General features: G+C 39.3%; 1 protein-coding gene across 1 annotated transcript in view; it reads left to right on the top strand.

Annotated features, from left to right (window-relative positions):
* Window positions 1-428: 428 nt before the first annotated feature.
* LOC139727762 (U5 small nuclear ribonucleoprotein 200 kDa helicase-like) overlaps window positions 429-16,400 on the top strand; it is a 65,878-nt gene continuing 49,906 nt past the window's right edge. The window contains exons 1-18 of the mRNA XM_071638740.1: window positions 429-551; window positions 1,838-2,001; window positions 2,626-2,797; window positions 3,572-3,764; window positions 4,286-4,443; window positions 5,183-5,335; window positions 5,876-5,975; window positions 6,658-6,878; window positions 7,321-7,494; window positions 8,534-8,671; window positions 9,530-9,685; window positions 10,478-10,648; window positions 11,492-11,550; window positions 12,044-12,302; window positions 12,963-13,112; window positions 13,785-13,970; window positions 15,206-15,367; window positions 15,879-16,160. Coding sequence (XP_071494841.1) covers window positions 507-551; window positions 1,838-2,001; window positions 2,626-2,797; window positions 3,572-3,764; window positions 4,286-4,443; window positions 5,183-5,335; window positions 5,876-5,975; window positions 6,658-6,878; window positions 7,321-7,494; window positions 8,534-8,671; window positions 9,530-9,685; window positions 10,478-10,648; window positions 11,492-11,550; window positions 12,044-12,302; window positions 12,963-13,112; window positions 13,785-13,970; window positions 15,206-15,367; window positions 15,879-16,160 — 2,943 coding nt within the window. The 5' untranslated portion in view covers window positions 429-506. The remainder of the gene's footprint in view (window positions 552-1,837; window positions 2,002-2,625; window positions 2,798-3,571; window positions 3,765-4,285; window positions 4,444-5,182; window positions 5,336-5,875; window positions 5,976-6,657; window positions 6,879-7,320; window positions 7,495-8,533; window positions 8,672-9,529; window positions 9,686-10,477; window positions 10,649-11,491; window positions 11,551-12,043; window positions 12,303-12,962; window positions 13,113-13,784; window positions 13,971-15,205; window positions 15,368-15,878; window positions 16,161-16,400) is intronic.

Genomic DNA, 16,400 nt, shown 5'->3' with positions numbered 1-16,400 from the left:
GTGCATTAGGACAGATATAGCACGTGATTCAGCCTTAGGGCTGCTATGTATCATTTTTGTTTTAATGAAATAAACCAATGTCTGTCTATCTATCTATCTATTCATTTGTCTATCTATCTATCTATCTGTCTATCTATCTATCTATCTATCTATCTATCTATCAACCTATATACCAATCTATCTATCTATCTATCTATCTATCTATCTATCTATCTATCTATCTATCTATCTATCTATCTATCTATCTATCTACTGGAGTATCTATATATCTGCATCTGTCTGTAGTTGCACCTGCCCATTGGATGCCACATATTACAGTCATGTACTATACTCAGTACACACAATCGACCAGAGCAAAATGAAATGCATGATATGCCGTGTGGAGAAGCGCCATCAACGACCACTACGGAGCACTGTCCACTGATACATTTCCCTGTCGTGCAATCAACGTCGACACCGACGCCGATATTATTGCCTCGAATATCGTCTAAAAACAACCTTCCACCATGGCCGATGCCACGGCCAGATCCTTGCAGTATGAGTACAAAGCTGTAAGTTATCATCTGTTGTATTAATGTGCCATTATTTTAGACGTAGGTACATGCAGGTGTAGTCTAGTGCAGTGATCAAACTTTTAAGAAGCACGCGTTGTGTAAGCAGGGTGAATGTGGCCCCACATGTGCAAAATGGCGTCCTGTTTTGAGTTGCGATTGTCGATGTTCTATTCGTGAAATTTGAAACACAACGAGTATAAAAGCGTTTATTAATTTGTATCCTGCGACATGCTGAAAAGACAAATGTTGTTGGTGTGTGTTTTTCGAGAAAAAAGAGGTAATCATATAGAAATGCATGTCTAACTAGAGTAAAAGCCCCAATTTTCGGACACTTAAGCTTTTTTGCAATATTTATTGAACTCAAATAATTTTCCACAAAACGAAATCTATAATAATGTTTGTTACATATATCAAACTAATTTTTCTTAATATTGATTTTCTCAAACCGATCATAAAATTTCACAAAATCCTCAAATATTATCACCTTGTCAATTCCCCAAAATTCGGACAGCGTCTCCAAAATCCGGACACGCGTGCAATGTCAGTACGCATACAAGGCCGCTGAAAAATCCGCGCGCGCCATATACCTTCTTGACACAAGGTTGCATTGGGGATGTTGCGGCACCCGTTCGTGTCCGAATTTTGGGGACTCTGCACTTGCATTCAGCCCCTGTACATTTATTCACTGCATCGGCACGTACTGAGATTTTGTTTTTCTTTTGTGTTTTCGAGGATACCATCACACTCTGAGCTTGCGATAAGCGAAAAATCTCGCAACAGAACGGCGTAATTTTTCAATTTTTAGCGCTTTTTCGGCGACCCCGATTCTTTACACAGGCCCTAATTTGCGCGTGCTTTGGAAAAGTCGCGGCGATTCCGCGATTTTGAAGGCAAAATTTGGGATTTTTGATGGATTTTTTGAGGTGACTCAGGCATTTTCGCGTAGTGAACGAGTGTGCTAGTGTGTGAAACGATGTGATATGCTTGTGCTGTGACAATCGACTTTGCTGCCTTGTGATAAGTGGTAAGTGTCCGGATATTGGAGGCCGGCTGAAAATTGGGGTTCTTACTCTAGTACTACCATTCCTTTCTGATGTTTGTCAATAAAAATGTTATCACAATGACAATGTCAATGACAATGTTTAGACGCTGTCTGTCTAACCGTTAGGTATTAAAGTTAGGTAGTATCTGTGAGGATGAGTGTGAATGAGTCGAGTGTGCACTGTGATGGTTTCATGAAACTTCAAAATGTATACACTGGCATCTTCATTTTGTGAATGCAGAACTCTAATCTTGTGCTGCAAGTTGACCGCTCTCTGGTTGAGCGGAGAGGCAGAGATGAGGCCACCGGGGAGGTGATGAGTCTGGTGGGCAAGCTGGGCAGCAGTAAGATGGGAGACAGGGCCCAGCGCACAAGACCGCCCCAGCAGAAAGAGAAAGAAGCCAAGTGAGTGCTGGAACTTGTGGTTAATAATGATGATAATGATACCTACTTGTGATAATGGTGGTGGCTGCTTCTATGTTCTAATGCACACAAGTTGCCTTTCGACGCCACGGTGCTTTGTTATTGACAAGTAGCCACATGTTTATATGGTATGATACTGCAGGGACAGAGAAGCAATTAACAATTACAAATCCAAATCAGGTTTTGATGATTAAAAGTTAAATAAGTACATTTTAAGTGTGGATTGAAATTTATCTGCTGTGGAAATTTGGCATAGAATCTTGGGAATGTTGTTTCAAAGTTTTGGACCTACATAAAAAAAAAGAAATGCATTGACTTTTGGTAAATGAAATTTAAGTGCAGTTTGTGGAACATGGATTTTGGATGCGTTTTACAATGTGATAAATGTATTCGTTTGTGATCTGTGAACGATTAGGAAAAGGTATTGTGCAAAATGGATTGTCTAAGCCCTTGACCTCTGTTAAGCAGCATAACGTGCATATGATGAGTGTAGTATTTTTGGGTTTATGATGATGTACAGGTTGTATCCGATGGCTGTGCTACAACTTTGTTCTTTTGTTTTGTATTGAGACAGTAACCTGTTCTCGTCAATTCATTTTCACAAAGGCGGCGGAAGCGTGACGATGCGCGGTACGACATGAACAAGTTCAAAGGTCAGACTCTGCTGTCTGAAGGTATTGAGGATCTGGTGGGGATTTACTACAGGCCCAAGACCCAGGAGACAAGGACCACATATGAAGCCCTGCTTAGCTTTATTCAAGCTGCCATTGGGGACCAAGTGAGTATTTATTGACAGTACCATGTTTGAATGATTGTAAATGGGCTATTCCTCCCCTCATATGTGACCTTAACTTTTTCATTGCTAATGAGGAACAATTTGCATACAGAATCAGTGACATAATGAGGTGGAAATCTTCACAGGGTATTAGACTTTAAATGGTTAATGCTCTAAGGAAGTAGACAGAAGCCATAATCCCTGAAGGTGTTTTTTTTTTTGTTCAGTGAAAATAAGCATTCTGTATTCAGGCAAATTCTTAGGTTAATCCTTTGTCCAGTTAAAAGTGGTGAAAACATTTACAGTAGTAAAGTACAGGATAAATTGGATGGTTGGTTATGAAAGATCAAGTGGAGCTTAAATGATTGTAATGTGTATTAATATAATTAGTCAGTGTAATTTCCATTATGTAGTCATGATTTGAATCCAGATTTTTTTTTTCTCTCTTTTTTTTTTTTTTTTAAAGCTAACACTGTAGTGTAAGTGAGCTCTTTGTGGCCAATACATCCTTGTTTTCAATGCCCATATTTGATTAAAAGATCTGGTTTCTCTTTCCACTTCATCCAATCCATGCATCATTGCCATATCAAATTAAAGACTTGTTTTGTCCAAGCTCCTACAATATGTTCAGAGTCTGAGAGAAAATCCAAAGTTTGTACAATTTTTATTAAACCTGTATTACCCTTAGAATGCGAACAGACTTGTGTACTATTTTCACTAAGAGTTTAACTTAGCATGAGACTGAAGAGATCTTATCAGAATTGTTTGGTGTTGTAGCCCAGGGACATCCTCTGTGGTGCTGCGGATGAGGTGCTTGCAACCTTGAAGAGCGAGCACACCAAGAACAAGGACAAGAAGAAGGAACTGGAGGCCCTGTTAGGAACTCTGGCTGAGGAGCGCTTTGCTCTACTAGTCAACCTGGGCAAGAAGATTACAGACTATGGTGTGGAGAAAGAAAAGAAGAATATTGGTGAGATAGTTCTTTCAGTGGAATAGTCAACAACTCTTCTCAACTCCCCCCCCCCCCCCCCCCCAAAGGAAAAAAAAATTATGCATGGAAGCTCTGTGTGCATTTTCTGAAAGCACCTTGCATTGTTAAGGGCACTTAATCTGTGGAAGGATATCTGCATATGACATTCTTCTGGGACTCGATATCCAGCATTTATTTATCTTTTTTCTTGAAAAAAAAAAATTTAATGGCTTGATTATTGCCGAGCATGAGTGATTGTTGCACCAGTGTATATCATAAGATAACAATTAGTAGTTTGTATTCTACTCAAAAGCAAAAATATTGTGTATGCTTTCAAATTCAGTGGTAGGATATGCATTTAATAGCTCTACATAGAAGAAATGCTACTAGCAATATGGAGCCCAGCTTACAGTAGCTGTGAGGCTGCGTGAAGTGGTGTCATTGGCATCGGTAAAAACATCTGCCCAAGGTTGTCACATTTGTCTCCAATGAAAACATGGACTTCCTATCTGGTTTCATAGATGATGACATCGATGAGACGCTGGGTGTCAACGTTCAGTTCGAGGAGTCAGACGAGGAAGTGGGCGACGATGAGGATGTTGGTGAGATCAAGGACGAGGAATCGGACGAGGAAGAAGGAATGGAGGATGCCGATGTGAAGTCCACCCTCAAGACCAGTGTGAGTTGTCTCGGTTATTCATGGATGTCCAGAAATTGATTCACACAAGAGATCAGAACTGATCTTCCAACTTTAGTGATAACTTTGTGTTCTGTAGCATTACATGTATCTTTCAAAATATACTCAGGGTTCGTGTTAAATTTTCCTTTACAAGAGCAGATATTTTAAGATAATAAGGATGAGAGCAAATATGAAATAGAATTAAGACAGATGTTGTATGTTAAAGTCTCTAGTGTTGGTGTTGTGATATCTTATTACAAGATGAATCATGAAGTAAAAAAAGAAAATAAATTGAAAGATATGAAACATATAAAAATCACTCTTTGGAACAAGTAGCAAATACAGTTCATTTCAAACTGATTGATCTATAAGGGGTTCAAGGTATGCCATATATTTTTTCATGGATGTGAGTGTGGTCTTGAAAAGGACCTATTTACTGTCAGAACATGCTTTCCCAAAATGTCAAGATTGAGTGGGTCCTTTTTAGGACCACAGCCACGTCCAAGAAAGAATATGTACGAAACCATCCACCACTGAAACGTTCTACCCCATGGAAACCTTCAAATAATGTATGACTGATCTGTGGTTATGCATCAAAGGAAGACCAAGGAACACATGAACATTAATGCATGAAATTGCAAGCACTGGGTGCATAATGGACACAGTAAGTAAACAGTATTAATGACAGAACTTCAATAGATCAATAGCCAATTTTGCTTTATTTTGTGTGAAAACACAGCTTGGTGGTGGTGACGATGTCCTGATGGCCAGGAAGAAGGGCCTACATCCCAGGGACATTGATGCCTTCTGGCTCCAGAGGCAACTGAGCAAGTTCTACGACGACCCCAACGTCTCCCAGGCTAGATCCACAGAGGTGCTGGAGATCCTCAAGGTGGGCCAGGACTTTGCTTGTCTCTCATTTCTTTGCATACAGTGGAAGAGCTACCCATCAGTTCAACATGAACTTATATCATGTCTGTGCATCAGCAGATCTCTTCATTTAAAACAAAAAATAAAAATAAAGAATTAAAAAATCAGGCCTTTGGCAGCTCTGACTACAAATGTTTGTGATGATGATTACATAGGTCTGAATTTTGCCTGACATCCAGTAATCATTAGATGGGCAAATTTTATTCGTACCTTATCATTTGTAGATGTCATATAGTCAGTCACACCTGTAACAAAAAAGGGGAGATAATTCTAAAAGTCTTGTATTTAAGGTATATATCCTATGAGAGATGTGAGAAAACCGGATTTTACCAAAAGAGTTCTTCATACATTACTATCTTTGAGAAGTTCCCAAGTCAATCAGGCAGTTTGGCTTGGCAGTGATGTTATGTACCCACATGATCCTGTTAGCATTGATACCTCATATTCTACCACTTCCCAATATATTCTGTGGTGTTTGTGTCATACCAATTTATTCAAACAGAATGCATCGGATGATGGGCAGTGTGAGAACCAGCTGGTTATGCTGCTTGGGACCAACCAGTTTGAGTTCATCAAGACCTTGAGACAGAACAGAATGATGAGTGAGTCAAGCTACTTCTAACCACTTCTTCGTAAGCAGCAAAAATCTTTCAAGGAGACTGGATACATAGAAAGCCTCTATATCAGACTACGCTGCAGTATTTCCAGGAAAATGAGATGTGTTGTTGATCAACAGCAATCTTAAGAAGATACCTTTTGGAATGGGATAAGATTGTGTTTAACATAATGATTATGAGTCAAATCTTATAGGAGAGATATGTGTGCACTATACAGGCTGAGCATCAACAGTTAAGAAGAAAAGAAAAGAAGAGTCTGTCCAAATAGACCTCCAATTTTGTAAGGCCAAGGGCAAGAACAATTGCACTTTGTACGTCAAATGGAAAATTTAAATGATTGTAAGCTGAACTGGATTGAATTAAAAGTTGCCAGAATTATATTGCATATGTTATTAATAAGTGATTTTTTGAATTTTTATCCTTTGAAGATGTGACCCGCTCTTATGTCATTTTGACATGAACAATACCAGTTGATGGATCATAAAAAATTGTACGGTCTCGGGTTGATAAAGCTTTAATGCAACATGGTATTCTGTTATATCTTAAGCAGTGCCTATATAAGAGTTGAGCCTTTGTTATAAAAATGATTTTTGTGCTCAGGTAGCCTGTTCGTGATGTTTGTAAACAAACTTCCCTTATGCTATCATTTCTTCTCCTCCTTCCCCAGTCCTCTGCTGCACCCTCCTGGCCAAGTCACAGACGGTTGCCGAGCGACAGCAGCTGGAGGACCAGATGAAGTCTGACCCGGAGCTGGCATCCATCCTCCTGGCCCTGACGGAGACCGACAAGGAGGATCTGATCAAGGAAGAGCGGGATAGAAAGGCCGCCGCCCGCCAGAACCGAGTTGATGCTGACCTTGATGCCATGGAAACGGATGAACTTGAGAATGTGAATATTTTTTGGTTTTTTGCTAACATGTGTGACTTTTAACCAGTGTTTTTTTTCTTTAATTCTTTTTTGTTATATGTCATAAACTTTTTTTCGAGTAAATTCAGTGTAATATGAATCATTGATTTTATCCATCAAAATTTTGTGTGATTTGTTGTTTTCTTGTACAGAAAATGCATTTATGACAGAGCAAAGGGCCTGTTGAGTGTTGATGAAATGTGACAAAAACAAAATGAAGGGAGTTGCTGGAGTCTATTTGGAATTATTGTGAGACGGCAATACAGAATGGATTGATGCATAAGGTTATTTTGTTACTTTTTTATTTTTTAACTTCAAACAAAACTTGCATTTAGCAATGAAGAATGACCAAATTCTTGTGTTAGAGTCTATTTTGTTTTCACACGACTTCTAAAATGCTTGGTGCATTTGTCATCCTTTTCAGACCATGCTTCCGGAGAAGTTCGTTGACCTGGAAGACTTGGCCTTTGTCCAGGGCAGTCACCTGATGGCTAACAAGCGTTGCCAGCTGCCTGATGGATCCTACCGTAAGCAGAGGAAGGGTTATGAGGAAGTCCACGTACCTGCCCTCAAGCCAAAGCCCTATGAGGATGACGAGGTAGGCATTAAAGGGATGGTACAGTATTGGTGGAGGCGAGGATTAGGCTTTTAACTTTTTGTGAGATACCAAGAAACCACTTATGAAATAGTACAGAGCATATCATTATAAGACAAATTCAAAGTTTATTTGATGAAAATCAGTTTTGGAATGGCTGAGACATCCAAAAACAAAGTAAAATAAAGTAATCATAATAAAAGGTGGGTCCCACATTTTATTAGGATTGCTCTATTTTGCGTATCTCGGCCATTTCAAAACCAATTTTCATCAAATAAACGTTGAGTTCCACTTGGAATTACAGGCTCTTTCATATTTCATACGAGGTTTCTCATTATCTCGCCCAAAAATGTTAGAAACCTGAAGTTAGGTCTCAACCAAAAATATACAATCCCTTTAAGAACCCTTTTGTGTGCCTTAAGTGCCAAATGGCACCAAAACCCCATAGCGTCACACATACTGTCCAAAGTCCCTTGCACAGAAGGGGTTAGGAAGTGTTAAATAAAAAGTGCTGAATGGGTTCATTAAGTAAATAGCATTTATAGATAGCAGCTGACATGTTTATTAGAGGTTTAACTGACATAATTTCACAGTTGTGGTGGTGATGAAATGAGCAGACTTTGAAATGTTATATTGTGTAAAGTACATCTTTGCTAGGATCGCACATCTCTATAGAAAGTAAGTTTGCATTCTGTAAATGCCAAGATGTGGTTGTGAAAGAAAAATATAATGTGTCTTCAGTGTACCAAACATGAATGTATACAGAGATATTGCAAGACACATTTTGCAGAATTGATACTCATTTGCAGCTGAGAATTTGTTGAACACTCAGTATGTCAACATGATGTTGAATGATGACATAGAAAACACCATGCACAAGAAAAAGTTTATAAAATCCAATAAGAGTCTGAGGTTGTGAGCGCATACATGTTCAAAATTTGTGCTCTACAGGTACTTTGATTATTTCATGTGAATCTTTGAAGGTATTTCAAATAAGATTTGATTATTGATCTTCCTATATTTACCTCAACTCACTGAACAGTCACTGGTGCCTATTGACCGCCTGCCCAAGTATGCCCAGCCAGCGTTTGAGGGATTCAAGAGCCTGAATCGAATCCAGAGCAGACTTTACAAGGCAGCACTGGAGTCAGATGAGAACCTCCTCCTGTGTGCCCCGACAGTAAGTTCCACCACCACTACCACTGTGTCTATACAAGGCTGGTAGAGTCTTGATTTGACTTTACACCAAAGAACACATGTGGGACCGGCAAACTGAGCATTATCATGTGACTTCCCAGAAGCCAGAACTAAGAGCACCTTCTTTCTGAACTACAGATTATTAAATGATTGGTCAAAGCCCTTTGTATTATTTTCTGCCATGCATTTTAGGAAAAAGTCTGAGCAGCCTAGCATCCAGCTTCTGTAATAGATTTTGAAGCCTCTCTTGTCTCCTTTGTTAAATGCAACGACTTTGGACGGATGTTAAACCGAAAAGAATGAGAAAGAAAATAGGCATACTAATGCTAGAAAAGCACTCAGATACAGGGGACTTCCACCTGGCAGCTCATTTCCACCCTATATTACACTCAGCCCTACATTGATTATAAACTGCATTGTCAGATTCCTTGATCATCAAAACAGACCCTCACTGCCGACCAGCCGTTGCTGCTTCCGTCATACTTTCTAGCCAACAACGTGATGGCTCGAAGCGTCGTAAAAGCAAGCATGTCATTTTGCATTCATGATGGACCCTAAAAATAATAAAGAATCCTTCCAAATATTAAAAAAAAATCCTGGATCCAGACGTTGATCTGAATCACTACCAAAATTGGTCATCTGTTCCTTTTGTCATTATCAACTTTTTATGAAAAAAAAAAAATCATCCAAATTGTTCAGAACATTTTGAGTTATTTTGCAAACAGACACAGACAGGCAAACAGACAAACAAACTTACGCTAGCAAAAAAACATAACCTCCTTGGTGGAGATAGATATCAATTGAGACTATAGTCCTTATCTATTTGTTTATTCCTTGCTAGGGTGCTGGTAAGACCAATGTGGCCCTCTTGACTATCCTGAGAGAGATTGGTAAGAATATCAACCTAGATGGTACCATCAACACGGAGGCCTTCAAGATTATCTACATTGCCCCCATGCGCTCTCTTGTACAGGAAATGGTCGGCAACTTCAGGAAGGTGAGTAGAGATTTCTGACTGACCAAACTGATCTGTAATTTCCTTTGAGAAACATCATTTGGAAATTTCTCACACCTGTATATGTGATTGCAGGAGTAATTTTGTTTTTGTTTTTGTTTTTATTGTTGATTTGGATTTGTGGATATAACTTTCAAACTACTTTGTTTTATAGTTTTCCTGGCTTTTCTGTAATTGTTTGGGCAATTTTATTCTGAGTTCAAACCATGTCAATATTTTTGATGCAGTGTTCATCTCCATCAATTACTAGATGTCTGTTAAAAAGGATATTCATAGAGTACCAGTATACTTACAACAAGTCATATTTGTAGCATCTGCTGAACTTTTCTGTAAATTTTTGATGATGGAAAATGTTGAGATAAACTTATGACTTTTAGAACTAGTGATATTCTATGAGAGTTTTGAGAATTAGGTTCAGACTATTATGTATATATGTAGCATGTACATAACATGTTATTTAGGGATGAAAACTTTTTTCTGCAACCATTGCTCTATGAGCAAATTTCTTGTTTCAGTTGTACTTGCTATCACATTTTTAAATTTCATTTTACATGTTTTGGGTGGAGAAAATCATGAGTTTAGCAGCATTTGGTTTTGATGATTTCTCTAATATTCATTTGGGGTATATGAGCAATGCTCAATGATTGATACATGATTTTCACATTAGCATCTTTCATACTCGTGTGATCAAGCCAGGAATGATCTGTGTTGTACATGTTGTTATTGTCTACGTCTTCATTGTATTTGAATGATGTTGAAATCCACATCGCACAGAGGCTGGACTCGTATGGCATCACAGTGTCCGAGCTGACCGGCGACCACCAGCTGACCAAGGACCAGATCACGGCCACCCAGATCATTGTGTGCACCCCAGAGAAGTGGGACATCATCACCAGGAAGGGAGGGGAGAAGACTTACACACAGCTGGTCAGGCTCATCATCATTGTGAGTCCACCCAGCTCTTTTTTGTTCTTATCTCCTCTTTTTGAAGACAGCAAAGTCAGTAACTATCCAAATCATTGGATGAATATTTAGTTGTTCCTTGAGGTTAAATGCTCAGGATGATTTATTCTGATGGAATTTGGAGAATTTGCATCTTCATCCTAAAGAGCCTGCTCATCTCTAGACAATTATCGCATGATGGGGACACATAGACAAGTGAACAGAAAGGGAGTGAGTGAATGTATACTCACTTTGAAGCTAATTCGCACATGTTGTTTTGTAGAGAGTAGGGTAGGTAGTACCTTTCTGTAGCATGTCCTGAAACCAAAATAGATATACATTGTATATCTGGTATAATTACGATGGTGATAGTATCGTGATAATGTAAAAATGAGGCTTAGGATTTCATCAGAAAGGTTCCAAACCTCACAGTCACATTGATTGCATCTTCATCTCCTAGAATAGTGAGGTATTGGATCACAAAACTGTAGAATTGTCTCAAAACTCCTCTGTGAGATTTGGCAACAGATAATGAAGAGCCCTTTGTTTCATCCATTTCCAATAGAAATACAGTCATAACAAAGTGATATTAAGTTTGGTTATATTTCCTTGCATGATGTATACATTCTACTCAGATACTTGCTGTGACAAACATTTGAAATATTTGAATCTAGTGTATAAAGAGTAAGTGACATCAATTTAGAAGTAGAAGGTCACAGACACTTCACAAAAGTTTTTGAATTAAGGCCCTTTTAGAAGTAATGGAAAGATGTTTGAGAGACAGCAGAATGGCAAAGTCCAATATTATGTCTTAATGAGAATTTTCTTCTCTCTTTAATTACCTAGGATGAGATTCACTTGCTTCATGATGACCGTGGACCTGTGCTGGAAGCTGTGATTGCAAGGTAAAAAAAAAGAAATGATAGAAAATAAGACTACTCTTTTCTATTTGGCTACTGTCAGCAGCAATCTAGGTTATCCTCAACTTGCAGCTACATTCAAAAGTTGTGTGAGGCCATGATAAGTTTTTGGAGTAGCGTGGCATTGTGGATTTTTGGCTAGTGCATCCGTGCTGGAGCAAAAGCATTAATTGTGTTCTGTTAGACACTGTCATTTTCAGGTCTTTTCTGTTTTTAATTTGTATGTGAATAAATTCATTTTCTTGTAATTTCATTGAAAAAGTAGGTGTTTTGTCTCGGAACATTCAGTAAGCAGTATATCTATTGTTGCCAGTGTCATACAACCAGTGGATGAAGTCTTAAATCTCAATAATAGCACTTTGTCAATCAGGAGTGACAAGCTCATTGTGTTTGCCATGGTGGATGACTTCAGCTTTGTCTTTTCCATTGCCATTGCCATTGCAAAGTCATGTTTGAATATGACGATTCCTCCCCACAGGACCATTCGCAACATCGAGACCTCGCAGGAAGATGTGCGGCTGGTTGGCCTCAGTGCCACGCTGCCCAACTACCAGGACGTAGCTGGCTTCATGCGCGTCAAGCCCAAGGAAGGCCTCTTCTTCTTTGACAACAGCTTCCGCCCTGTGCCGCTGGAGCAGCAGTATATCGGTATCACGGAGAAGAAGGCGCTGAAGCGTTTCCAGCTGATGAACGAGATTGTGTACGAGAAGGTCATGGACAATGCCGGCAAGAACCAGGTCAGAACCTCACAAATGTTCATTGGTGATGTTGATTTTTACCTTCTAAGCCAGGTTGTGGAAATCAATCATCATCTTTCTGTTTGAAAGAAAGTTTTCCAGAGTGCATATTAGATGCTTGGTTTTTATTGATAATACCCCCATTATTTGCATTTAATGTAATGCAGTGTAGTCAAAACATCAGTCAAAATCATTATAATCCGCATGGCAAATGGATTTGTTGATGAAGGGTTCTTCTGATGCATAAAGAATGGTTAGTGGTGATATCCTACGGGAGCTATTCTTTTAGTTGCCAAATGTCTTTCCATCTGATCTCTAGCATGATACTTTTCCTCTCAAGCAGGGCATTAACCCATGGATGTCAATCAACTTCTTGGAATAGCAGCAGAAAATTCAGGGACATTATTAACAAAATACACATTTGTGTAGTGACATTTTGAAAGTATTTAACCCATGGATACACAATATTTCTTGAATGTGTTTATGATAGTAGTGTTTACTGTGACAGCAGCCAGGCTAGGCAAAAACCAGTCGGCTGTGCAGAGTGAAGTTGTTGCCATTGTAAGCTGCAATAATCATGATTACAATCGTCTCTTTGACTTGCCCCCCAACATGTATCTTCCTAGATTGATCTGACCTTTGACTTTTCACCTCTTGCAGGTCCTGGTCTTTGTGCACTCCAGGAAAGAGACGGGCAAGACAGCCAGGGCCATCCGAGACCTGTGCCTGGAACAGGACACCCTGAGTCAGTTCCTCAGGGAAGGGTCTGCCTCCACAGAGATCTTGAGGTCTGAAGCTGAGCATGCAGAGGTAGGCCAAATGGTGGACCCAAATGATAGACCATCATTTTTTATGCTTTGCAGCATTGCACACACTCCATATGGGTATCATGCCAAATAGGCTACTGGAGTTCAACCTACAAGATTTCTCAACATTGTCTATAATGTGCACGAGGATTTGCTACATGCATGCAAGCTTGTGTGTTGGATAAAGTTGAAATACAGAGATTAACAATGAAAGAATTCCAAATAATTGTCCATACCCCACCCCAAACTCCCTCCAGAAAACCAACAATATTAACAACAAACAAATATGCTTATGTGATGATATACTTACAAAAATACAGAAATAGATAGATGTATGGAGGTGATGTCATTTTGTATACTAATCCAGTAAAAAAAAAGAGAAGAAATCATTGCTAGTGATATTGCCCAATATCATGAACAAAAGAAGAAAAAAAGGTCCACAACCAAGCATAGTTAAAATGAAAATGAATGTTCCAGCATGAATTATTCAGAGCAATGCCTCAAAGTGGACTGCGAGACCCCAAGTACCAGATACAAACAAGCACCAGGGCGTTTTTATAGTATTATTTGAAAGAGCAGTGTCTAAAGACATTGACCAGACCCCATTTATCATATCACGGCATAGAAAACATAGAATTATGTGGTAAAATGTTTCATTCTCTTTCCAAACGTTTAGAACCTTGAGCTGAAGGACCTGCTACCTTATGGCTTTGCCATCCATCATGCTGGAATGACCAGACTGGACAGGACCCTGGTGGAAGATCTCTTCGCTGACCGCCACATCCAGGTCCTGGTCTCCACGGCAACCCTGGCCTGGGGAGTCAATCTCCCCGCCCATACTGTCATCATCAAAGGCACCCAGGTAGGGGAGAAAGATTTTCAAGTCAAAGCCCATATAAAGACATGGAGAAGTTCATTGCATGATTATGTAGATGAAAGAAAAGCATAAAATGAAGAGAGAGCTTTTCAAGTCAAAGCCTCTATAAAGACGTTCATTGAATTACTATGCAGATGATAGGAAAGCATAGAATGTGTTATACTGTAGGGATTGGATGCAATGGATCTCACTTCATTTCTTAAGCCTTTTACTCAAGGTGATAGCAAATATATCTTTACTGATTAAGTGTTCATGTGTATGCATCTGGGAATGTGCATTGTGATTTTTGTCACTGGTATGGAGGGAGTCATTTTTCTGTTTTGTACTTCACTCTGTGGGATAGAAGTGAAGAGTAAAGTCTATATAATGACATGTACCTACATGTATTTGTGGAAAAGTGAGCAAAGAAAATTGGATTCTATCAGGGTTCCCATTTTCTTTGCTCACTTTTACACTAATAAATCATATTTAATTCTGGTCAGTTTCCTTCTGTTTGCATTTTTTTGCATGTATTTGTGTTATATTTAACCAAAAACTAATATATTTCTGAAGCAAGGACTTAAAGGGATAGTATAGTTTTGGTTGAGACCTAATTTCAGGTTTCTAACATGTTTTGGTGAGATAATGAGAAACTTCTTCTGAAATATGAAAGAGCATATAATTTTATGAGGAATTCAACTTTTATTTGATGAAAATTGGTTTTAAAATGGCTGAGATATCCAAAAAAGAGTGATTCTAAAAAAGTGTGGGACCCACACTTTATTACGATTGCTTTGTTTTACCTTGTTTTTGGATGTTTCAGTCATTCCAAACCCGATTTTCATCAAATAAACTTTGAATTCCTCTTTAATGGTATGCTCTGTACTATATCATAAGTGTTTCTTGGTATCTCGCAAAAAGTTAAAAGCCAAATTCTCATCTCCACCAATACTGTACCATCCCTTTAATCAGTTTGTCAGAAAAGATGTTTTGTTTCTTATTAATCATTACAGAAGAGTGAAATTTTGGTGGTATTGCCATCTATAATGAAACAGCATGATGAAAATGCACTGATATAGGCACAAATATTCTGCATCTTTGCACTCTGTCATGTGTGGAGGACATTGTGAGAAAAACAAAGTGCAGGAAGAGGCTTGAATCATTGGATACTGGCAAGCTTTCAAGGAAAGGAGTATACCACATTTTGCTTCTCTGTTTGTACTCGCCCCGTCAACTTCTAGATTTACAACCCTGAGAAAGGTCGGTGGGTGGAGCTGGGACCTCTCGATGTGCTGCAGATGCTTGGCCGTGCAGGGCGCCCTCAGTATGACACAAAGGGAGAGGGTATTCTCATCACCAGTCACGGCGAGCTGCAGTATTACCTGTCTCTACAGAACCAGCAGGTAAGTCACCCTCTGGGACGTACAGAATTTTATATCCATGCTTAGTGATTATTCGACTGAACAGGTATTATGTTGTTTTGAATGTGAAAATGAAATCCTCTTTTTATTCCCAATATTTTTCTAGAGAGGTAGCCCTTTCAGATGTACATACAAGTGGTGTGAAAGATTACTGCCCTTTCCCCTGATTTTATCAGTGATAAGTTTCAGATCTCCATTGTTAGAATTTTGAATTTCTTTACTTGAAATCATCTGGAAGATCATTACATACCATTTTGTGAAATCTAATTTCACTGCTCTTAAAAGTAATTTCTATCGCCATCTGAAATTCTTTGAAATTTTTGAATTTCTGCGAATTGCTGTACCAGTAATTATGAGTGCTGTTTTTACGATAGGAAATCGTAGCTTTTTGTGATACCAATCTGAAGTTGACATCATTGTTTGTATATTCTAGCTAGTCATATGGAATTGAAATGAATACGAACCAGTCTCTCTGCTCTTCATCCCTTGACAGTTGCCCGTAGAGAGCCAGTTTGTCAGTAAACTTTCAGACAACCTCAACGCTGAGATCGTCCTGGGCAACATCCAGACGGTGAAGGATGCGGTGACGTGGCTGGGTTACACCTACCTCTACATCCGCATGATGCGCAACCCGACGCTGTACGGCATCCCGGCCGACGCCAAGGACACCGACCGGGACCTGGAGCAGTTCCGCATTGACCTCATCCACGCTGCCCTCGTCCTGCTCGACAAGAACAACCTGGCCAAGTACGACCGCAAGACGGGCAACATTCAGGTGAGTGTTGCAGGTGGAATCCCGGTGAAAGCTCGTGGTTGTCATTGTTGAATTCTTGTCAAATGCGTACAAAAAACTTCCGAAACTGACTCCTGCAATTGGCAAGTACAGTGATATGTGCCAAAACCTTAGTCTCAAGCAAGCATGCTGTTGTGCCACCATCTAATTCTTACTTCAGTTTCAGTAGCTTTTCATGTATGAAATAAGGCAGGATGAGCAGAAATGGTTTGATAGTGACCA

This window comes from Diadema antillarum, unplaced genomic scaffold (genome assembly GCF_040938485.1).
Source record: "Diadema antillarum isolate AM-2024a unplaced genomic scaffold, OU_Dant_1.0 seq00000150_RagTag, whole genome shotgun sequence".
Classification (NCBI taxonomy): Eukaryota; Metazoa; Echinodermata; class Echinoidea; order Diadematoida; family Diadematidae; genus Diadema; species Diadema antillarum.
Note: the sequence above shows the minus strand (reverse complement) of the source record. Positions and strands in the feature narration are given on the sequence as shown.